General features: G+C 43.3%; 1 protein-coding gene across 7 annotated transcripts in view; it reads right to left on the reverse strand.

Annotated features, from left to right (window-relative positions):
• Window positions 1-25,551, reverse strand: part of ITPR2 (inositol 1,4,5-trisphosphate receptor type 2) — a 355,772-nt gene that overhangs the window by 135,866 nt on the left and 194,355 nt on the right. For all 7 annotated transcript variants that reach the window (XM_081879044.1, XM_081879042.1, XM_081879045.1 and 4 more), the window contains 3 exons: window positions 18,093-18,283; window positions 16,733-16,875; window positions 14,899-15,007 (listed from right to left, as the gene is read on the reverse strand). In XM_081879044.1, coding sequence (XP_081735170.1) covers window positions 14,899-15,007; window positions 16,733-16,875; window positions 18,093-18,283 — 443 coding nt within the window. The remainder of the gene's footprint in view (window positions 1-14,898; window positions 15,008-16,732; window positions 16,876-18,092; window positions 18,284-25,551) is intronic.

Genomic DNA, 25,551 nt, shown 5'->3' on the forward strand with positions numbered 1-25,551 from the left:
GGTGTTACTTTCAAATAGGAACCACTCTGTACCCATTGATCTTACTTCATTGATTACAGAGCAAGGCTGTATTCACTGATCTCAAACCTGCTACAAGCCATTATTATTACCACATTGAAAAGATGACAGCAGACACTGCAGGGCCTCTTACAGATTACTTTCCCTCTCTACAAAATACATTTGGAAAATTTTAGTTCCAGCATCATCTCTCTATGGATCTTCAGCTACAATGTTTCCTCTTTTTTTTTTACATGCCAGGTTCCATTTTTACTGAGACTGAGTAGATTTAATTTTTTTTAAATGATATTTATTAGAAGTTTCAAAAATTACAAAAAAAGCAAAAGAGAGAACAACAAAAAATTAACAAAACATACATAACAATACATCAAAAAAGAAAAAACACATAAAAACCAATATACCAATAACAATAAAAAAAACCACACATCCAATATTCCATATCTCCATCCTTCATTTACTTGTTTCATCGACCTCCTCACACCTCCCTTTTTGTATTCTAGTTTAGTTATTTGTTTCAGCAAATTCTTTCCATCTTTCTCAATTTTTATTGAGTAATTTGTCTTAACATTCTAACCTATTAGTTAATTCAGCAAATCCTTGCCATCTTTCACTATATTCTGTCATTCAATTTACCTTAATTTATTTTAACCTTATCTTTCTATAAAATACCTTAAACCTTAAAACTTAATATTTATTTGTACATAATTCCTTATATCATTTCTACTAAAGCCAAATATTTTCATTCCAACATTTTCCTAATGCTCATTAATTCCCAATATGTTTTTTTTTTCTTTAAAAAAAAATAAAATTCTTCCAATCTTCCTCCAGCGTCTCTTCTTCCTGGTCTCGGGTTATGTCAGTCCTTACTGTCCGTTCCATCTAGTCCATCAACCTGGTAATCTTATGTCCGAGGCTCTTAAGTCTTTTCCATGTCCCTTCTGCAGATCTTCTTCTTGTTTGTACTTGCACTTTACCTTATCTTTTGTTGATCTCTTTCTTAATTCCTTTCCTTTCTCATTAAGGAGTAGGTCTCGGGGATGTTCCAACTCAAAAATATCTCCGTCTCTCCTCAGCAGATCGGCCCATTCCCCACAGTCCCATTCCCCACAATCAACAGTGTAGTCCAGAAAATATTTAAAGGCATGTTTCAAAGTCCCTCCAAACTTAAGGGCCCCCACAACTCCAGACCCCCCCCCGGCCCGCTCCAGATTCAACCTTCAACAACAGCGGCTTATGCTCCTGTAGGGCCTCGGACTTCTCCATTTGTATTACTTGAGGTTCAACAGCAGCCTCCTCCATTATCTTCTGCGTTTGCACTTTCTCTGTCAAAGCAGGTTCCTGAGTTGGCTCCTGGATGGTTTCTGTATAAGTATTCACTGTTTGTCCAAAATTTTTGATTGCAACTGTCATCAAGTCCATCTTCTCATGCATCTGCTCCAACAAAGCGCTTATCTTGCAAAAGGCAAGCACCAAAACTTCTTCCAAACACATTTTTGTTCAAGGTCACAGTCTGATCCCACGATCCTTATCACCGCAGCTGTAGAGTCCCCAGATCGACTCCAGCAACAATTTAACAAGCTCCCTCTAGAGGAGACAATTTCTATTTGTATCCATCTTTTGAAAGCAGATCCAACAAAAAAAAGTTACTTTCATTTTTCAGATTTCTTGTTTCTTTTAAATGCAAAAGGCAACATTGGAGACAATTTGTTTCTCTTCTTTAACTATCTGTCAAAAGATGCTCCTTTCACAGTCAATGAACTTCACCAAAAATCTCTGTCTCTGACACCCCGTTCCCAGATTTGAGACGGTGGAAATTTATCTTTCTTTACTCTCTCTCCTGCAGGCTTAAACAGTCAAAATTCCTCCTCTTTACTCCTGCTTCCAAGAGGGGTTTAGATGGTTAAAACAGGAGGAATTTTGAACCTTTATGTACAACTTTCCAGACTTTAGCTTGCACAATTTTTGCTTCAGGCTATTTACAAAAGCGGAAGGCGGACTTCCAGTTTAGAACCTTCCCGCTCGAGTGCCAAATTAAAATGTTTCTTAGCCCAATTTTCCGTTCTACTCACGGGTACTTGTTTAGAGTCCAATTGTCCACAGGAAAAAGTCAGCGCTCTTCGGCAACGGCTGTGCGGCTTCACTCCACAAAAATAGCGGTCGATTCAAAACACCGCGCCACTCACCCCACATCGCTTCGGATCCCCGAAAAGGGGGTTTCCTTGTGTGTAGGGGGGGCGCTCCTGGTGTCAGCCGAATCCCACGTTCCCAGGCTTCCTCTGCCTGGGATTTTTAAAGGGTCTCCGCCTTCGCCACGGTGGCAAGACCTGATTTTCGCGGAGCGTGTTCCTCTGGATCAGAGGAATTCCGCCATTGCTGATGGCGCTAACCCCGCAAGTCCAGCTACAATGTTTCCTAGGGCTGCAAGATGCATCTTTCAGAGAAAACACAAGAAATGGCTTTAAAAACCATTGTGCTATTGGATTTTTATTCCCTGAAAACACTTAGTATTCTTTTAACATTCTTGCAAAAGACAGTGAATTTCAAAGGAAGGACACCTGCTTAAATTAATAGAACAGCATTTTAAATTTTAGTATTCCCTCAGAGGTGCCAACAGAAACAACATCAACAATGACTGGCATATGGGCAGGGCCCAGTTCCAATGCACATTGATCACTATCATGATGCTAAACTTATGTGCAACTGTGGCCATTGGAAATTTGCCTTGTTCAAAAGAAAACATCAAGCCACACACAACTGCCTTCCCTTTGTGATGGAATCAGAATTAATCCAGGAGGAGAGAGAGTAAAAGGGGGGGAAGTACACAATTCTTGCTTTTAGAATAGATCTGTCAGGCCTGGTCGTTGTCCTCTTCAGATCACCACACAAACGCTTCTTGTTCTTTTATAAAACTTTTTATTGCTTATTAACAAAACAATCTTATAAACGGTTCTTAAATATTATTCCTCAGAGTCACTTCTTTCAGATACCTTCTGAGCTCTGCTTCTCCATGACCAGCCACTCTCAAAATGGCGAAGGCGCCCTTTCCTTCGCTTTACCTCACTTTTTCCTACCCTCCTGGCTAGAGCTGGCTTGTATCTCCCCTCCTCCGAATCTGAGCTAGAACTCAACCCTTGCCTTTCCTGGGAACAGCCGGTCCCTCCCTGTTGTTCCTCCTGTTCTCTTCTATTAGATTCACTGTTCTCATTCCTCCCTTGAGGAATGCTTTCTCCCTCTGAGAAACTGGAAACTTCTAACTCTTCCCTGACAAGATCCATCTAGATCTGTACTTTAAAAGAAGTTAGTAATATATTGGTGTGCTAACATTATTTCTTTATCACTTTGTCAGTTAGTCACGGTGTTCATGGTGTGTTAACAGAGTGACATAACAAAAATAGATCTTTTCAGCTTTCAGTCTAAATTTCTGCAGAGGGCAAGGCAAATGGATGAAAAGGAAAAGCACAATTAACCAAAGTAGGAATATGAGTAAGTTTAGTTACATGTGCTTCAGTTTCATTTCAAAGTGGAATAGGGACAACAGGGTGAAGCCACACACAGTTTTCAGACATAAGGATAAATGATGGCTTACAGTGACGGGAAGTAGCCACAGCAATCCCAAGCATGGCTGTGACATGATGGGTAGCTTTCACTTCTGTTTTTTTATTAACTGCAGTTCATGTTAACTTTGAACACAGAACAGTGATTAATTTTAACTATGGTTAGTTAAAACAAGTTTGAAACTGGCTTTTCTTAGCAAATAAAACCAGCCACAGTTTGTTGACGCTCCGGTGTAATAACAAGCAACAATTAACAAAAAACAACTTTTATTTTATCAAATAAAACACCACCTGTTCTGAGACGACATAAAGAGAGATAACTTTATGGCTAGAGATACCTTAGGCTTTTGTTCATGAAGAGTCCTTACACAACTTGTGCATATATGAAAAGCAGGAGAGACCATGCACAGCCTAAGCCAAAACCAGTTTACTCAGAAGCAAATCCCACTGATAAAAATAGGACCTGCTCCTTTGTTAAAGGTGTTTAGCATTGCAGCCTTAATAAACTTATTGCAGGGATGGAAAACCTGTGGCTGTTGAGATGCTGCTATTGGTCATGCTGTCTGGAGCGGCTGGCAGCTCAAGTCCAGCAACATTTGGAGGGCCACAAGCTCTCCATCTTTGCTGTATTGAATAATAGTAAAAGGATCTGAGGAGCACTGAGTTAACCTGAAGCCTCAAAGCTACTACTGAGCTGGAAATCTCCAGCTATGGTGACTCATGTTAAAAGTGGCAAAAGCTTAACTATTCCCATTGCTGTAGCCAGCACAAACTAAACATCCCATTAGAAGAAGGCCCTATACTGTTTCTCTTTAGAGCAAGATCAAAGATTGGGGCAGCATGCTGGTTTCATTTTTTTGATTACTGACTCCCTAGGTCTATCATAAATATTCATTGACCATCCTTAATGCAGTGCTTCATATTCTTCTCACTGCTGATTCTTGTGCAATCCTGAGTTACGGAACAGGAGGCTATCATTTATAGCAACTATATATGTGTGACAATCAACAGAAATCTGCACAACCAACACAAATCTGTGAGCTGAATTCAAAACGAGTGTGGTGTCACTGCACCTTTTCGCCCTTCTCAGTGTTGAATTGGTTTTCTGTAACAAGATATCTAAATTCTTATCATGCCTAGATGTCGATTGAAAGTATACATTCAGCAATCACATGGTCTGAAAGTGTCCTACATTCAGGCTACCATTTTCCAATCAATCTTAGGTGCAAAATAATCATGGCTTCAACAGGTTTGGCTCTACTATTTTGGGTGCCCCCTCAGCCAAGACTTGTCAGTAGGCTGCCTTATCTTTTGGGGAGAGCTTGGAGGAAGGAGCAGAGCAAGGGAATCTAGAAATTATGTTAATATTTGTCCCTGGTCCTTTCAGTCACCTGGCCCTTTCTCTCTCCCAAATCTAATTCCCAAGAGCTCAGTGCAGAGTTAAAAAAATTAATTTTCAAAAATGTACATACTTTACCATCAACAATACATTTAATTTATCCATTGATTTCCCACCCCCCCATGGTGTTCTATGTTTATCCTTTAATGCTGCACTTTTTAAATTATAACACTCCATATATACATCCTAGATCATTGGCCTTTATGCCTTTCTACTGTTGGTCATATTTCAAATCCTGCTGTAAGCCACCCAGAGTGGCTGGGGAAACCCAGCCAGATGGGCAGGGAATAACAATAACAATAAAGCAACTTTCCACCGGTTCCACTTTAACTATCTGTCGCCTTTTAGAAGTGGGTAGGATGTTTTTAATGTATTTCGTTTTCCTCTTGTTTAAATGTATCTATGTGGTGTTTCTTTGTCTGGTTGTAAGTCACTTTGGGTTGCCCCTGAGCAAGACTGACAAATAAATAAATATTACATTTCAAAGAGCAGCTCATTTTAAAAGCATTTGCTGTGGCTCCTTTTACACCCACACCCCTCATAACAACCAAAAATATGGGTAGTCCTCAAGAGTAGCAACCACAATGCAGAGACGTGGCCAACTGCCTCCAATCCCCCCACCCTTAATAAACAAACCAGCCTGCTGCTTTTCTTCTAGGTCACCTCACTCCACTCTCCCCTTTTGACTTTCAAACTAACCACAAGCTGGGGGAAGGGGGGCACAAACCCACTCCCTTTGTCACCGTAACAATCCATACTTAGTGGGCCATTACCAGCCTGGCCTGTCTGTTCCAGCAGTTGAATCCAGGAATTAGAAGGGTCTCAGTCTACACCCATGGGACGCGGGTGGCGCTGTGGGTAAAACCTCAGTGCCTAGGACTTGCCGATCGCATGGCCGGCAGTTCGAATCCCCGCGGCAGGGTGAACTCCCGTCTTTCGGTCCCAGCTCCTGCCCACCTAGCAGTTCGAAAGCACCCCTAAGTGCAAGTAGATAAATAGGTACCGCTTTAAAAGCGGGAAGGTAAACGGTGTTTCCGTGTGCTGCGCTGGTGCTGGCTCGCCAGCTGCAGCTTCGTCACGCTGGCCACGTGACCCGGAAGTGTCTCCGGACAGTGCTGGCCCCCGGCCTCTTAAGTGAGATGGGCGTACAACCCTAGAGTCGGACATGACTGGCCCATACGGGCAGGTGTACCTTTACCTTTACCTTTACAGTCTACACCCTACTCCTCCACTCCCAAACTATTACCCATATGCTGTTTGTTTTTGTGGGAACTGGTGCCAGCAATGTTGCATCCTTCATTGGAACCCAGGATGTGTGTCATGTGTGCGCGCTCCAGGCAGAACCAGGGGTGGGGTGTGGAGGGTGAACAAACCCCACACCAGCCCAGCCCTCGCCGCCGGGTGGGCACAGAGGATGGGCACAGAGGGTTCAAGGGCCTGCACAAGGGGAAGCACAGCCAGCTGACACAGCCCTAGGCAGGCACATCCTACCCAACACTGGTCAGGTAGCCATTCAGTGAGGGACGAGGGACGCAGTGGCAAGGCAAGGCTGGGCTCCAGGGCCCTGAGACCCCAAGCAGCAGGCAGGGTGGGATGGAGATCCCTGTCTGGTTTGTCTGTCCCCCTTAAAATCGTGCACTTGGGGCTATGGCCCCACTGCCCACCCCGTGCTACATCCCTGACTGGTGCTGCTTGCAAGAGTAGCCCTGTCTGTTTGCCTTTCTGGGGGTTGCCTATTCCTTAACTTATAAATTTGAAAACAGACACTGCAAAGAACACCATGTCTTCAATATTTATTTCCGCAAGTAAACCGACCACGCATAAAAGGTTGTCCCCTGGAACTTGCTGTTTTTTGAGAAAACAGTGAACCACAAAACATTACAACAGCAGAAATAGAGGCTGCAACTCAAGAGGCACATTTCTTGGCATTTTATGACTTATCTTCAGTGATCCAAGTCACTTGACCTGCAACCTCGTGGTTTATAGCTGGGATGTCCAACAGGTCAATTTACTGGTAGATCCCCACGAGGTTTTGGTAGATTGAGGTCGATCTCTGGCTCCCTTTCCTTAGCATCACTAATACTGACTCCTGCCATGTCCCCTCGCCCTGCCCTCCATTGTGATCTCTGGAAGGGAGGACGGAGATTTCTCTGTGCTGCTGTTTTGAACCATAGCAATCTTTTTGTGAGTGACTTTACTCCTTTGTCCCTTGCCTTTAACCCCCCCTCAATTTTTTTTGCCGATGGCGCTAACCCGGAAGTCTTCCCGCCTTCCGCTTTTGTAAGTAGACTGAAGCAAAGACGTTACAAGCTAAAGCCTTTGAAAGCCTTTGATAAAAGATTAAATTTCCATCGGTTAAAAATATAGAACCCCCTTTGGAAGCAGGTGAAGAGGGGGGGAAGCTTTGAATTTTGAACTTAGTAAGCCTGCAGGAGTGAGGGGAAAATCAAATCACCTCAGCTCTGAAACTGGGAACGGGTTGCCAGATGACATTTGGGGAAAGTTCGTTGACAGAACGGATTTGACAGCTAGTTGAAATAAGAGCAAGATACTGTTTCCATTGTCCTCTTCTGCATTCAAAATGGAGGAAAAGTAACCGAAAATTGAAACTTTGTTTATTGCTTGAGCTGTGCTTGAAAGAGCTTATACAAGTGGAGACTGTTTCCCTCTAGAGGGAGCTTTTGAAACTGTTACAGGAGTGTAACTGGGGGATCTCCAGCTGCAAGATAAGGATTCTGAGAACCAGTGATTGACCTTGGACTATTCAAAATGTTGATAGGAGAAGATATTGTGACTCTATTATGTAAAATAAGTCATTCGCTGGAAGAGCTTAATAAAAAGACGGATGCCACGACTTTTAAAGTTGATAACTTGGAACAGAAAGTGACTAATTTGATACGAGAAGAGAGCACCAATACAGAAATAATTCAGGACTTGGCACAGGAACCTACTTTGGCAGAACAAATGGTGGAGGAAAAGGAGAAAGTTGTTGTTTTTGAACCTAAAATAACACAAGTGGGACTCTTAGTTTTACAGAAGCAATTTGAGGACTATAAATTGAGGCCTTCTATGATTGAATATAGAAAAAGTCAGATTTCAAGGATTGGTTCCCGGTTTTGACTGAAGAAGGAAAGTCGGAATGATCCCTCTATCCAGGGATTAATTGATTTTTGGGACATGGACTTGGACTTGGAGGAGATTGAAGGTTTGGGGGCCTTTGGATTTGGAAGAATTTTGAAATACGACCTGAAATACTTTATTGATCCTAGCCTCAACTATGGAAATTTGGCTAAACTGTCCAGAAGGAATAAAAATATTGTTAAGATGGAGTTTTCTCGAGATTTGCTCTCTAGCATCAAAGAATATGAAGGAGGTCGGCAGAAGGGACCTGGAAAAGAGTTAAGAGCCTTGGACATAAGATCTCCAGGTTGATGGACTATATGGAATTGACGGAAAGGACTGGCAGAATCCGAAACCAGGGAGAGGAGTTGATGGAAGAAGATTGAAAAATTTAAAGTTTATATATAGAAATATTGCAAAATTAATGAGTGATAGAAAATTGGTGGATTGATATTTTATGGATTTAGCAGAAATGTTATTTGGAGGAAATTTAAAGACTATTTACAGAAACATTGTAAAATTAATATCTGTTAGAAGGATGTTGGAATAATATTATATGATTTTAGCAGGAATGATATAAAGGATTTGGGAATAACTGACTGTTAATTGGTGAAAGGAGGAAAAGTAAAGTTACATTATATTAAGACAATTAACATGACAAAAATTTTAAAAGAGGGAAAGGATTTGCTGAAATGGATAATTGACCTAGAATACAAAAAAGGGAGGTGGGAGGATGTCAAGGAAATAAGCTAATGAAAGATTAGTAATGAAGAGATTTGATGCATTTTTCTTTGTGTTTGTGCTTTTGTTTAACGGGTTCTATTTCTCTGCGTGTTTTTTTCCTTTTTTATATTGTGATGTGTTGTTTTGCTTTTGTTTAATCTGGCATTTTTACTTTTTCTTTCTGTAATTTTTGAAACTTTAATAAATATTATTTTTTTTAAAAAAAGAGAACTGGGGGCAAGTTAACAAAATTAATCTCAATAGGGACACTTGTCGTTATTTTTTTTGACGGGGGAATGTGTGTAGAATTGCCTAAAGAATGTGTAAGTACAAATAAAAATGATTGCTAAGTACAGAAAGACATCTACTTCTGCTTCATTGACTATGCAAAAGCCTTTGACTGTGTCGACCACAGCAAACTATGGCAAGTTCTCAAAGAAATGGGAGTGCCTGATCACCTCATCTGTCTCCTGAGAAATCTCTATGTGGGACAAGAAGCTACAGTTAGAACTGGATATGGAACAACTGATTGGTTCAAAATTGGGAAAGGAGTACAACAAGGCTGTATATTGTCTCCCTGCTTATTTAACTTATATGCAGAATTCATCATGCGAAAGGCTGGGCTGGATGAATCCCAAGACGGAATTAAGATCGCTGGAAGAAATATCAACAACCTCAGATATGCAGATGACACAACCTTGATGGCAGAAAGTGAGGAGGAATTAAAGAACCTTTTAATGAGGGTGAAAGAGGAGAGCGCAAAATATGGTCTGAAGCTCAACATCAAAAAAACGAAGATCATGGCCACTGGTCCCATCACCTCCTGGCAAATAGAAGGGGAAGAAATGGAGGCAGTGAGAGATTTTACTTTCTTGGGCTCCCTGATCACTGCAGATGGTGACAGTAGTCACGAAATTAAAAGACGCCTGCTCCTTGGGAGATAGGCGATGGCAAACCTAGATAGCATCTTAAAAAGCAGAGACATCACCTTGCCAACAAAGGTCCGTATAGTTAAAGCTATGGTCTTCCCAGTAGTGATGTATGGAAGTGAGAGCTGGACCATAAAGAAGGCTGATGGCCAAAGAATGGATGCTTTTGAACTATGGTGCTGGAGGAGACTCTTGAGAGTCCCATGGACTGCAAGAAGATCAAACCTATCCATTCTTAAGGAAATCAGCCCCGAGTGCTTACTGGAAGGACAGATCGTGAAGCTGAGGCTCCAGTACTTTGGCCACCTTATGAGAAGAGAGGACTCCCTGGAAAAGACCCTGATGTTGGGAAAGATTGAGGGCACAGGAAGAAAGGGACGACAGAGGACGAGATGGTTGGATAGTGTCTTCGAAGCTACCAGCATGAGTCTGACCAAACGGCGGGAGGCAGTGGAAGACAGAAGTGCCTGGCGTGCTCTGGTCCATGGGGTCACGAAGAGTCGGACTCGACTAAATGACTAAACAACAACAACAACAACAACAACAACAACAAAAGATATCAAGCATCAGAACAACCTGGCCACTATAAGGAAATTCTGCCCATGGTATGATCAATTTTCATCTTCCCATTTTGATTCTCTAGGTCCATACCTGCACAAACTAGCTATCACAAAATACAGACGTGCTTTCACACTCACAAGACTGAACATTTTGCCATTTGCTGTACTTGAGGGCCGATTCCAAAAGATCCCGCATGAGAAACGCCTTTGCCCCTTTGGAGACGGTAGCACTGAAACAGTGGCTCACGTCCTCCTGTCTTGCACTCTCTACAAACACCTGAGGAACGAGATCATTGCTATGTATTGAAGTTCTCCCCCTGGCCACCAGGAGTATCGTGTATATAGTTTTCACTCAGGTCCACGTCAGTTACTTTAGGCGGGAAACCCTGGGTTGTTGTTGCTACAATGTTGACAGCCGGCTGCCTATAAAAGCAGGCCGGCTGAGGTGTTTGCTGTTCAGTTCTGCTCCAGCTTACAAATAAAGAGCTGCTTTGGAGAAATTGCTGCATCGTCTGCTATGTCTACCCACTATTTAACAATCATCACCCCACTCGTACTGACCCATCCCAGGGCGCACAACCACTGCCACAGTTTCCTTTCTCCTGTCAGACCAAACAGAGCAGATAACAGCAAAGGTTGCTAGGTTCTTAGCGGGGGCAATCAGAATAAGGGCCACTATCTGACTGTTGATTCAGGATTCAAAACTGTGCTTTTATACTAAATTTCCTTTTTTCTGTGTATATTGTAATGTTTAACTGTTGCTATGGCAACTTTCAACTTTAAGCCAACCCCCCCCCCCAAAACGGGGCTTTCCTCCTCCCTAAAAAAACTGAGCTGAACCCCCCAAAAAACCCCCAAAAATCTGAAAGTAGATTGCAGTCTCTTGAGAGTTGGCCACACCTGGTTTATGGCATTCTGCAATAAGTATTTATTTGCTTAGGGCCAAATTACTCAATGCACATTATTTTCCTCCTTCCTATATGGGGATTTCTCCCCCTACTATTTCAATATTAAGATCTAATATTTTAGAAATTTAAATAGTATGGCACCTTAGCTGAAAATATATGCTATGGTGTGCTGAATGTCAATTCTACAAATGCTAATATGAACAGAATGTTTTTAGAATAATTTATTAGACCATGATTCAGTTTAGGATTTAAACTTTACCTCTCCACATCTGTCCTTTCCCAACACATTGCATGTCCTAAGAAACAAGACCCTACTCTTTCCACAAGTTCTCTTGTAAGTGGAGTAGCATAGCCACAATGAACCGACTGAAAGACAAGAGCTATAAACAATTTGCGATACTATTACTTTGAAATATTAAACACATTTGTTGTTCCTAGTAAGAGATCAAAAGTTTTATCTCAATAAGAGGTATTAAAGAGGGAAGAGGGTAATAAGCAACATTTGCAAGACATGGAACCAGTCACATTTCTTACCTGAGGGATAGCTCAGGCATGAAATTCTTAATCTCAGGGTCATCAGTTAAAGCCCCACATTGGATGAAAGATTCCTGTATTTCAGGGGGTTGGATTATATAACCCTCATTGTCTCTTCCGGTGCTACGATTCTATAGTACAGTGGAACCTCGAGTTGCGGACATAATCCATCCTGGAGGCATGTCCGCCACTTGAAGCGTTTGCATCCAGAAGCACCACGTCTGCACACGATTTAGCGCTTCTGCGCATGCGCGACTGGTGAAACCCGGAAGTAACCCTTCTGGTACTTCCAGGTTGCCGTGGGACACAACTTAAAAAGGCGTAAACTGAAGCAGACGCAACATGAGGTATGAGGTCTTAACCTGTCAAGCTGGAATATTTTATGATCCCCCTTTGCCAACAGTATATTCTGCACTGTAGGAAACGGTGCTCATAGAACATGTCTGAAAGGAAAGAAGTAGCAAATTAAGAAAATCCCTTTCATTATTCTGCATTCTAGTCCTTGTCCATTTTAATGCATATAAGCAGGTATATAGCAAAGTTGTCTTAACAAGTATTTTTCAAGCCTCTTTGTTGTTGTTGTTTTTTAAAAAAACCCTTCACATGTATTTAGAAAATTTTAGCGTTTATATTTTATACTAACAGAAAATGTAATAAAAATTATTTTAAAAGTTTAAAACTCATTTTTAAATAAAGTTCACTAGATTTTTCCATTAACACAACATACATTTTAATATTTAAAAATGCATATTAGGCACGCTGAATGAACATTTTAAAGCAGAGGTTTTCAAACTTTTTGAATCCACTGTTCCCTTGACCAACTACATTCTTTCTGTGGCTCCCCTGTGGGGAAACGTGCTCCAAGCCTCAGGATCCCAGTTACGTCCCCCCTTGCCTGCAGAACAAGCAACCCCTCACCCTTTTCAAACCTCCTCTCTTGTGGGGTGTTCCCTCAGCCTCCTCTCCTCTCCCCTCTCCATCGCCACCCTCTGCCCAACCCAAAGAGAGGGGCCTCCTCACACAGGCCTGGGAAGAGGATGTCCCAAGCCTCAGAGGCCCAATGGAGACCAGTACCTTACTCACTTTGGGAGGGAGAAGTGGCGGCAGCAGGCACTGCTGGGTCTGTGTGGCGAAAAGGCTCCCCTTTGGTCCCAGGCACTCAGCTCCCAAGCAGGCCTTGCACACAGCAAGCACAAGAAACGCCAGTGTGGCCCCTTCCTTCCTTCCTGGCCCTGCGGCGGAGCAAACTGATCAGGCGCCCGGGGCGGCTCACGTGCCCTGCGCCCAGGGGTGGGGCCAGCCACCTGCAGGGGGGGCAGCTGCCCGTGGGGCGGGGCAGGACGGACACTCCGCGGGGCCTCCTGCATTGCAGGGGGCTGGACTAGATCTTCATGGTCCCTTCAAACTCCATAATTCTGACTCGCAGTGCCAATCTGCACTAATCCAGATTTACACAATTAATAAATCATATCTTTGGTTTTTAAAATGAAAGCTTGTTAACAGTTTGCATTCTGCATTCTCTCATGATATTTTCTGTTAAAAAAACTGTTGCTCAATTATCCTGTTTCTGCAAAATGTATGGCATGTGATAGACTATACATACTTTTGGCATTTGGATCTAAAGTTCAAGCAATTGGGTGGGTGGGTGGGTCTGGGCAGATAGAGATGTACACTTAACACTTAATGGGATGTTTCCCTTTGTCACCCACTGGTGCAGACCAGCATGTTCTGATGTATTTATCAGTAGAAATTGCAGAGGTTACACAATGGGCAATCTTATGAGCAATTCTTTACCGCTTTCAAACTCTATTAAAACAACAACTGTGATTCACACCACTGGGAAATCAGGGAAAGTCTTGGGAAGTGATAGAACATTTCACAACTTTCGCATCGTTAATTATGTTTCTGAAGTGAGAGATTCAGTGGGTTAAAAAAGAAAAGAAACAATTCTCAGTCTGAAAAATATTAACAAGCACAACCGCTCTCTTCACCCCAGAAAACAACTGGGGTCACATAAGGTCCCTTGGCTGGCGCCCCTCAAGTAGCATTATCACCGGCCTCTTGCTGTGAAACCAACCCCCTCTAGTGGTTTTCTCACATTTCAGCTTTAGCACACAAACTGTGAAGTGTTTGTCTTCTTGTTCTAAATCAAACTAGTTCTATGAAGGTTTTGAAAAGTCCTACACCCTGATTCAGAAGCCTCTCTTGTATTAGTATGGAATAGCAACTGACTAGCACTCATAGAAATTCAGTATTTAGGATTATAGAAACGCTGTAATTTTGAAGACTCTTTCCAGTCCTGAATTTTGTTTCCCTCAGACCAAGGCTATAAAGCACTATAATTGCCAGGCATGAGTGGCTTTGGCACAACCCCTTAGTCCTCATCCTCTGCTGAAACTATGCCTAGTAATCAATAATCAATTGGATTTCTATTATTTCCTGCTTACCCTCCCCTCCCTCTTCCATCTCTCCCTCTTTTATCTCCCCTGTGTTGGACTTCATAGTCTCTTGAGACAGATGGATGCCAAGAAACAACAACGACAACAATGTGATTATTTTAATACTTAGCATTTCAGGGAGTCCTGCCCCCCACCCCCCGCAGCAGCAACAGGAATCCTTGACTGTTGCAAGGATCCTCCCACTCCTGAATTTTTGATTCCTAGAATAGACTTAGTGGCCACACTAAGCCAGAGACAGTTAAGTCCAGTCGCAAACGACTCTGGGGTTGTGGCGCTCATCTTGCTTTTCCGGCTGAGGGAGCAGACGTTTGTCCACAGACAGTTTTTCCAGGTCATGTGGCCAGCATGACTAAGCCGCTTCTGGCGAACCAGAGCAGCGCACGGAAACGGCATTTACCTTCCCACCAGAGTGGTACCTATTTATCTACTTGCACTTTGACGTGCTTTCAAACTGTTGGAGAGCAAGAGCAAGGACCGAGCAATGGGAGCTCACCCTGTCACGAGGATTCAAACCTCCGACCTTCCGATCAGCAAGCCCTAGGTTTAGTGGTTTAGAGACCACAGCACCACCCGCGTCCCTATATACACCCACATCTTTATGCATTACATTACTATAAATATGGCATGAAATACCACAGCTAATATTGTACAACAAAAATATTTTTGCTCTTTAGATCAAAGAGAACAGACATACCTCTTCCACAAAGCTTTCCTTCTTGTCAAGCATTTCTTGTAATGTCTGGAGAATTTTAATACAGAGTTTTTCTTCCTTCTCCATTAGCCTTTTTGTATGATTTATCAGCCTTAAAGTAAAACATGAGACAAAATATCACACCAAATGGGGTTAGTCTCATTCTGATGATTTTCTAATCACTTGGATACTTTTCATTATATTGGCAAAAACTAATGAGGTTCCCAAACTTGCCCCTCCCCCCCAAAGAACCACATGAAAATTGCTAAAGGTCTTAGCAGGTTTTTGATTTTTCTGCCGATTACAGCAATTTTAATGAACCGTGCTAGAAAACTGCAATTTTTGTTGTAGTTCTATTGCTTTTCATATCTTATATATTTTACCTCAATGTATTACAATTTGAAATCCATAGAATGAAATACAATATAAGAAATGTAAAAAGCAATAAGATACAGTTAAATATCAGTCTATTTAATGCAATGGATGTGCCACCCCCCATCTTCAACCATAAGTCAGCAAGCATGCTGTGGACCACCTGAGTGAAGTTGTGGTCCATGGATCACAGTTTGGCCTGGCCTGAACAGATGTTAGCTAACTTTTCCAGAAGAGTGGGTAGCTCACTGGGAGCTCAGCACCACCCCATTACTAGACAAATCTATTTGGGAAACAACTAAGTCCAAGTCCGCCTTTGAAGGCAAAAGCCATACCCACCAATGGAGAAGGGAACAGACTACCTGTTTATCTTGTTTTCTAGTTTTTCTTTAAAAAGAAAAAAACTTGAATGGTAGCCATAAAGAAGGGCAGGGGATCACCATGCACGGGGGGGGGGGGGGAGATTAACCGGCCCAACCTGCCCAGTAAAAATGCACCCCCCCCCAAAGCTCCTATTTGCCCCTTGAGGAAGGCTGCCATTGATATATTGGCATAATCATCAACCTTTGTGTAAATGCTACCACCTCGGCTTTGCAAAATATGCCAGTTATTGTAGAAACAGAAAAATTGCCAAATTTGTTTGCTTCTCCAAGTTTGCTCTATTTAACATTTGCAGATTTCCTGAAGGACATCAAGGGCATGGGAAAGCCAAGACGCCAATATTAAAGGCACTCACCCAGACTGCAATTAAACACTTTAACAAGTCAAGGCCAAGTATAGATAGTGGAAGACTGAGCACACTACAAGTTGGAGTTTAACAATATATAATAAAAATCAAGGAAGATATTGGTTTTGTCTCAGTCCCTAGATCAAATGCTTTAACAAAAGGAATTAAATGCATATTAAGTTTCACTGCAATATATTTAAATTTAAATGCTCATAACATTTTGTAATCCTTGTATATCTATTGGGGGGAATCTACTTGATTTTAGAAAGCTTGTGTGCTATTAAAAGGTTGTGCAGCAATCCAGCACACATTGCTTTGTCTTTCTATTCATTTCAGCTATTTACAGGGCTAACAGTTTTCAATTGTTATTGTTGTTGTTGTTGTTTTATTTTTACCCCGCCCATCTGACTGTCTTGCCCCAGCCACTCTTGGTGACTTCCAACATATATAAAAACATAATTAAACATTACACATTAAAAGTTTTCCCTATACAGGGAAAATCTCACCAAACTAAATGTATTTTGGATCGCTTGCACACCATTAACTGGGAAAATTGGTGCTCTGGTGCCTGCCTCATCCCCTACAACTCTGAGTATTTTCTATTAATATATGACATCCTATGTATCTTTGATACAAGAGAAACAAAGTGTCTTTCACTATGATGAATAAGGCAGAAGAATAAACCACAATGGGTAAAACCAAGAACAAACCTTGGCTTCAATAGCTTCAGGCACTTACTTGGACATGAAAGCCCCACATCTGATTCTAGCATCACTTCCCTCAGGGAAAAGAAGTTCAGGGCTGTGCAATACATCAACCAGCACCGAAAATTCAGCCTGCATCATGGGGTTGAACTGCTGTTCCAAGGAGGCTACAACATCCTAAAAAATAAAACACCAAGAGGAAAGTGTTCAGTTTGGTTGGAACTGGCCATCTGTTTAATGTCTGCTGCTAGTTTTCCAATCATGAAGTAGAACGAGTACTCATTTTTCAACATTTTTCCCAACCTGTGATGTGGACTGGGATGACCAGATGAAAATAGTAGTCATATACCAGAAACACATAACACTCAGGCAACATGTTAATTTCATCCAGACACTCATACATATATCGCCGCTATATTTATAACATGATGTTTTCACTAGAAGCCTCTATGCAAGAACATAACAAATTGGATCTAAATGGTTCCCTAATCTGACAAAAAGCGTCTTCTCTGGACAGAATGGCTCCTTCTGTTGGAGGAAGTAAACCAACCAATCATTAGTGTGTAGTAACAGCTATGTAAGCATTTATTTTCAAAAGACAGAATGTTTACTGTGCTGCCACAACATTATGCTAACATCAGATATGCCAGCACACATTTTGGATGAAAGCATCATTCAGGAGGAAAGAAGACAAACTTCTGTCATTGACCTGAGAGAGTGAGAAACCACCATAAGTGGGACAGGAGTTCAGTGTGGACGGATAGAGAACAATTCTACCCTACCACTTCTCTGTCTCTGCTATCCTTCACTACTTACCTAGTGTTAGTGGGCACCTCTATGGACCCATATATGCTCATATTCCAATTGGTGGCCTAAAACGCATCAATCTGTGATTTACCCGCCCATCTTGTCAACTGAGAAAGGGGAGGGCCTATGATTCAAAACATAATCACTGTTAGAGTAAAAGGGGTTGAATTCAAATTGCGTCGAAACAAGGGCTGCCTCCTTCCTTTCACGATGGAAGAGCACTGAGTCCATCAGCTTATTAGGTTGTTTTTTTAATGTAGCAGCACTTGTAGCAAGAGAGATATAAGTGTGACTAAACCTGCTGTGCCACAGAACACCATGAGTCTCTTCAATATACATAATAAATAGTTGCATTTTCCAATAGAAAAGTCTTGAGTTCCCCAACACTTTAGGCAGTCCATAAAAAGTCAATGGGGGTGCAAATTGGCTGCTTAGTTTGTTGAGAAGTTTTAAGATTCGAATTTGGAAACTCTTGTGGATTTTGTGGCATGCTGGTCCTAAGCATTGTGTTCTCCAGCACCTCATATACAATTTTTTAAAAAACCAATAATATACAGACTGTAAACATGTGCCATTTTCTACTACACCTGTAGTTTCTCAATGATATTCCTGTAATCCCAAGCAGGTCCTCCAAGTGCTTCTTTAAAGCGAGGTCCGCTGCGGGCAGACATTCTCCAACCCATCACTGCTCTCTGCACCATATTAGAATGACTCTTCATGAAAAGTGTATTAACTTGGCTGTCCAAATCCACAGGGATTGCAATTCCACGGTTCTTTGCTTTGGAAGAATGCATTTGGAATAGAAAAATCTTAGTACAGATGCAAACATAATAATCCAAGTAAAAGGATGGGAAGTAGACATGGCATATAAGAAGGGAATGTTGCTGAAAATGGAAACTTTGGAGACAGAAAAAGACTAGGCTTGCAAACAGACTTAGAAAAGGGGGGTGGGAAACCCACCACTGCCTAGGATTCTCCATGGGTATAGAGTGACATCACTCTGTATGCTGGCACCTCTCTAAAAAAAGCTATATATTCTACATTGCCTTTTTCTGCCTCTGTGTTTTGTGCCCTCTTTCTCTTCCTCTCCATGTTTTGCATTTCTTTGTCCCCACTCTACCACTGGTAGGAGCACGGAAACAATCTGAGTGAGGTAGCCAAAACATTATGGCAAAAGAGGGGACAACTTAACACAAGGCTGCTGTTTTTGGCAATAGCCATATCAAGAGTTCATGTCTAGTTCCACCCTATTGTTATAAGCATTCTAAGGTCCTAAATATAAAAGAAACATTCATAAACATACAAGGCAAACACATACATAAGTATATAAACCACATTTCTGAAATAGTACAGGAGAAATCCTGAAGTCATTTTGGGTTTTTTTTTAGTTTTTTTTATAAAATATTTATTAGGTTTTCCGAGATTAATATAAAAACAAAAAGAAAAAAGACAAAAAATGACAAAAATACAAAAATACAAAGATATAAAATTAAAAAAGATTAAAACAAATACAATTTCCATTGCTTATTTCCATTACCTTATTTCTCAGACCCCCTCTCACCTCCCCTTCTTGTACTCCAATTTAAATTATTAATTCAGCAAATCCTTATATCCAAATTTAAACATCAAATACTTAAACAACATTACTCATTTCTTCAACATTTTTCCTAAAGTCGACCAAAATTTCCCCTCCACGGCTTTCCCCAGTTCAAATCAAATAACCGACAGAATAAAGATAAAACAAGTTATAATTATATACCCTTTGGATTCCCAAACTCCACCCGCCCCTTTCCCGGTTTCAGTCCCCAACAAATGTTCATCAATTCAATATCTTGTCTAGCCTGGAGATCTCACGTCCGAGGCTTTTAAATCTCTTTCAGTTCCTCTCTGCCGGCCTTTTTGATAGTCCTTGATGTTAAACCCCAGATTTCGGAAAGGCTTCGGCCCAACAGAATCCATATTTTTTCCAGCCAGCCCTCCATACTTGAAAAAAGTGCCTATAGGGTACCCCGACATACTCCTTTCAAGTCCAAATGTCCCCAAAGCTCCGATTTCCACCTGGATCAAATTTGTAATCCTTCGGTCTTCAGATCTCCACAGAAGGGGATCTCTCAGTTTTAGGCTCACCAGTTCAGGCCAGGCTTTCCACATCAGATTCTTATTCTCCTTTATTGCCTTCATGTCAGGCCACAAATTGTGACTCTCATTTAACATCTGGGAAATTACAGCTCCTCCTTCCTTCTCTTCAGGAACAGCACATATCTCCTTTTCCATATTCTCATAACATTCAAGTTTCCCTATTGGCTCAGTTGTATGAGCTTCCTGCTTCGAGTCCTTATCAACTTCAACAAGATTATTTACTGCTGAGGCCAGAGTTGTGACACTTGTAGCCAAAACATCAATTTCCCCTTGTAGTTTTCCCAAGAGAAAAAATGTTCTATCCAATTCAGTCTGAATTTTCCCTCCTCCAGCCATTGTTGTAATGTCCTAGACCTCCTCAAGGGGGGTTTTAGTTTCTTAATATTTTTCAGCTCAAGTCCAATAGCCAATTTATTGTATCAGTCCTTCCTTATTCTCAGCAAATTGTAACAAATATAACCAGCAGAAGCAACAGAAACAAAGTTCTCTTTTTCCCTCTGACAGCCAATTTGACAGCTGTCAAACTCCTCAGCACTTCATCAGCAGGCTCTCTTGCGGGACACTCCCGGGTCCGGGGGGGTGGGGGTGAAACTTCAGCTCCCACAATTAATCCTTTATCTTCCGGTAAAGTTTCTTATGGTGTCAAACCATGAGGGTTAAAGTCTTTTAGTAAAATAAAAAAAGGTCCTCTCGACCTTAGATGGCAAGTTCTTTGCTTTAAGTTATCTACAAAGAGGGGGGGGCGGACTTCCTTTTTAACCCTTCCCCGCTCATTCCTAATTCAAAAATCTTTTTTCCCTTAAATTCTGAATTCCATATTACTCACGGGTTTAAACTTTACAATCCAATTGTTCCAAGGAAAAAGTCAGCGCTCTCCGTCAATGGCTTGCGGCTTCGCTCCGCAGAAGGAGCAATGAACTCACAGCACCGCGCCGCACCCCATCCCCATTCCGAAGCCTTTAAAAAGGCTCCTTCGTGGTTTGGGCTGGGTGTTCATCAGTATGCGGATGATACCCAGCTCTACCTCTCTTTTAAATCAGAACCAGTGAAGGCGGTGAAGGTCCTGTGTGAGTGTCTGGAGGCGGTTGGAGGATGGATGGCGGCTAACAGATTGAGGTTGAATCCTGACAAGACAGAAGTACTGTTTTGGGGGGACAGGAGGCGGGCAGGTGTGGAGGATTCCCTGGTCCTGAATGGGGTAACTGTGCCCCTGAAGGACCAGGTGCACAGCCTGGGAGTCATTTTGGACTCACAGCTGTCCATGGAGGCACAGGTCAAATCTGTGTCCAGGGCAGCTGTTTACCAGCTCCATCTGGTACGTAGGCTGAGACCCTATCTGCCTGCGGACTGTCTCGCCAGAGTGGTGCATGCTCTGGTTATCTCCCGCTTGGACTACTGCAATGCACTCTACGTGGGGCTACCTTTGAAGGTGACTCGGAAACTACAACTAGTCCAGAATGCAGCAGCTAGACTGGTGACTGGGGGCGGCCGCCGAGACCATATAACACCGGTCTTGAAAGACCTACATTGGCTCCCAGTACGTTTCCGAGCACAATTCAAAGTGTTGGTGCTGACCTTTAAAGCCCTAAACGGCCTCGGTCCAGTATACCTGAAGGAGCGTCTCCACCCCCATCATTCTGCCCGGACGCTGAGGTCCAGCGCCGAGGGCCTTCTGGCGGTTCCCTCATTGTGAGAAGCAAAGCTACAGGGAACCAGGCAGAGGGCCTTCTCGGTGGTGGCGCCCGCCCTGTGGAACGCCCTTCCAGCAGATGTCAAAGCGATAAACAACTACCTGACATTCAGAAGACATCTTAAGGCAGCCCTGTTCAGGGAAGTTTTTAACGTGTGATATTTTACTGTATTTTTGCTTTCTATGGAAGCCGCCCAGAGTGGCTGGGGAGGCCCAGCCAGATGGGCGGGGTATAAATAATAAATTATTATTATTATTATTATTATTATTATTATTATTATTATTATTTGGGGGGGCGCAAATGGTGCCCGCCGAGTCACCAGGTTCACAGGCATCCGCGCCTGTGATTTTTGAGGGTCCCCGCGTCGTCGTCGCGGACAAGACCCGATCCTGCGTAGCCGATTCCCTCCGGAGCTCGGAGGGAATCCGCCATTAAACGATGGCGCTAACCCGGAAGTCCGAAATCCTGAAGTCATTTTGACTCTCCCAAACTGACGTCAATATATTTCTCTGCGAGGAGGGAGGAAATGGGGAAAGCCTTCCCTTTGTCTTTTTGCTTACAAATCCTGTCTTAAGGGCGTGTATGAATAGAGTGAGCCTGTGACCTGGATTCAGGAACTAAAAGTATTTACCATCACAAAAGAATGGCCAGGCTGCCCAGGTAAAGCAATCAGTGACCATTAACAGATATCCTGGGAGGCAGGATTTATGCTGTAGACCACCTCTGTCTGCAATGTATGTATGATATTTCAGGGGCTATAGGGTGGGCAACTTCAAAAGTCTATATAGGGGCTTGCACACCATTGTTCTGGGTTCTATCCTGTGGGGAGCCTGTTGCAACAGTCAATAAAGATCAGGCTTACTAACCGCTTTGCTTCTCAATATTTTCTGGTTGGCTTCTGTTATTTTCTCCTACCGATCGGGAACCCACTTAAGGACTCTATACGGGCTCCTGGATACCTCATAAGGGAAAAGGAGCAGGTTGTTTTTTTTCTATAACACTATGAAGAGAAAAAAGAACTGCACCAGAGGAGGCAGTATTGTAAGTTTGATTAATGTCCTATGAGAGTTACCAAAAAATAGGGTATTAGCTAAAGGCACAGAATCTCAGGGAAGCTGTTTTTTAGAACAAAAACAGAGATGTTTGGGGGAATTTTGGAATAGAGAAGTGGCGGCCTTTGCCTTTTCTGAAATAGTTGTGTGTGTTTTAAAAAAGGAAGTTCCTTTACTGAATGAGTTACACATGTTTGCATTTAATCTCTAAGGCCTATGTCCTGGGATACCAGGTAAAAATTTCACTTAGCCATAATAATAAGAGTAATTTATTATTTATACCCCGCCCATCTGGCTGGGTTTCCCCAGCCACTCTGGGCGGCTCCCAACAGAATAAAACATCAAACATTAAAAACTTCCCTTAAAAGGGAGTCCTAAAAGTCAGATAGTTGTTTATTCCCTTGACATGATGGGAGGGCGTTCCACAGGGCAGGCGCCACTACCGAGAAGGCCCTCTGCCTGGTTCCCTGTAACCTCACCTCTCACAGTGAGGGAACCGCCAGAAGGCTCTCATTGCTGGACCTCATCGCTGAACGATGGGGGCGGAGACACTCCTTCAGGTATACTGGGCCAAGGCCATTTAGGGCTTTAAAGGTCAATGCCAACACTTTGAATTCTGCTCGGAAATGTACTGGGAGCCAATGTAGCTCTTTCAGGAGACCATTCCCAGTCACCATTCTAGCTGCCACATTTTGGATTAGTTGAAGTTTCCGGGTCATTTAAAGGTAGCCCCACACAGAGCACATTGCAGTAGTCCAAGTGGGAGGTAACTAAAGTATGCACCACTCTGGTGAGACATTCTGCAGACAGGTAGGGTCTCAGCCTGCGTACCAGATGGAGCTGGTAGACAGCTGCCCTGGACACAGATTTGACCTGCGCCTCCATGGACAGCTGTGAGTCCAAAATGACTCCCAGGCTGTGCACCTGGTCCTTCAGGGACACAGTTACGCTATTCAACTGCCTGCCCCCTGTCCCCCCAAAAAGAGTACTTCTGTCTTGTCAGGATTCAACCTCAATTTGTTAGCTGCCATCCCTCCTCCAACCACCTCCAGGCGCTCATACAGGAACTTCACCGCCTTCACTGGTTCTGATTTAAAAGAGAGGTAAAGCTGGGTATCATCCACATGTTGATGGACACCCAGCCCAAACCCCCTGATGATCTCTCCCAGCAGCTTCATATAGATGTTAAAAAGCATGGGGGAGAAGACGGAACCCTGAGGCACCCCACAAGTGGGAGCCCAAGGGTCCAAACACTCATCTTCCCACACCACTTTCTGGAAAGGACCCGGGAGGAAGGAGCGGAACCACTATACTTCTTTAGATGGTCCAGAAGGATGTTGTGGTCAATGGTATCAAAGGCTGCTGAAAGATCCAGCAGAACTAGGAAACAGTTTTCACCTTTGTCCCTAGCCTACCAGAAATCATTGACCAGTGGGACCAAGGCAGTTTCAGTCCCATGATGAGGCCTGAATCCCGATTAGAAGGGATCCAAATGGCCCACATCCTTCAGGCGTGCCTGGAGTTGTTCCGCAACCACCCGTTCAATCACCTTGCCCAAGAATGGAAGATTTGAGACTGGGTGATAGTTGGCCATATCGGCCAGGTCCAAATATGTTTTTTTAAGGAGTGGTTTAATAACCGCCTCTTTCAGTGGGTCTGGGAAGCCTCCCTCACAGAGGGGAGCATTCACCACTTTGCAGAGCCCATCACCCAGCCCTTCCCAGCTTGCTTTTATTTGCCAAGATGGGCAAGGATCAAGGAGACAGGTGGACAGTTTCACTCGTCCAAGCAGCCTGCCCACATCCTCGGAGGTAACATATTGAAATTGCTCCCATGCACCTTAAGCCGTCCTGGCCCTACTCTCACGGTAGAATCTATCTCTTTCTGAACCTGAGCTACTTTATCTGCAAAAATCTTGGGGTCCTTACCACACCCCAATGGTGCAGGTGATTCCATTAAATTACAAACCACCTGAAAAAGTCCCCTGCTGCTGTTTTCTGCAGATCCAATAGAGGCGGTGAAGAAGGTCCTCTTCGCCATTGCTATCACCACTTGGTAGGCTCAACACTGAGCTTTAACCCGTGTCTGGTCAGATTCAGAGTGAGTTTTCCCCTACCGGCACTCTAGCCATCCCAGCAATTGTTTCAGCACCCTCAGCTGAGGGGGAAACCATGGGGCAGTCCAGGCTCTATGTACTCGCAGAGGGCGCTTTGGAGCCAGAGAGTCAATGGCCCTGGTTAATTCCGCATTCCAGCGGGTCACCAGGGAAGCAGCTGAAAGGCCATGAGCATGGGATAAAACATCCCCTACCACTCTCTGGAAACCATTTTGATCCATTAAGTGGACCATCCAAATCGGTTCCACCTCCCTGCAGAGGGGATGGGTCACAGAAAAGTCTAGTTGCACCAGGACGTGATCTGACCATGGCACTTCTTTTGCTTTGCTTTTACGTAGTGTCAGTGGGTACATCAATAGAGGTGAACACCAGGTCTAAGGTATGTCCACGACTATGAGTTGGGCCAAACTTATTCAGGGACAGCCCCATGGAGGCCATGCTTTCCATGAAGTCCCAAGCGGCTCTTGTAAGGTCGTGTCGGCATGGATGTTTAAAACCCCTAGGACAGCTAAACTAGGTGTCTCCAGGAGAACATCCGCCACAACCTGAAGCAGCTCGGGCAGGGAATCCTTGGTGCAGTGGGGAGGCTGGTACACCAAAAGTAATCCTGTACTGCCCCTATTGCCCAATTTTCAGAACATGCACTCAGAAAACTGGGTCTTCCCAATAGGATGCCTGATGCAAGCTAATGACTTCCTAAAAATCACTGCAACCCCCCCCTCCCCACCCATATGACCTGGATTGCTGTGCAGAAGAGAAACCTGGTGGACAAGCAGCGGCAAGAACAGGCCCATCTGCTTCATCCAACTGAGTCTCTGTTACACATGCCAGGTCAAGTCCCCCATCCATGATCAAGTCATGGATGGCAGTGGTCTTGTGAATCATTGACCTGGCATTGCACAGCAGCACCTTCAGGTCATGTGGGTCTCCCTTGTTGATTCCAGTATCCATCCGGTCAAGACCAGACCCCGAAGCAGAGATAGTCTCCAAACAACAACTAAACCTGCCTCCTCAGTAATGAGCGTGGAAAGGTAGCCCATCTAGGAGA

The sequence above is a fragment of the Podarcis erhardii genome, assembly GCF_964252035.2.
Source record: "Podarcis erhardii genome assembly, chromosome: 10".
In the NCBI taxonomy this organism is placed as follows: Eukaryota; Metazoa; Chordata; class Lepidosauria; order Squamata; family Lacertidae; genus Podarcis; species Podarcis erhardii.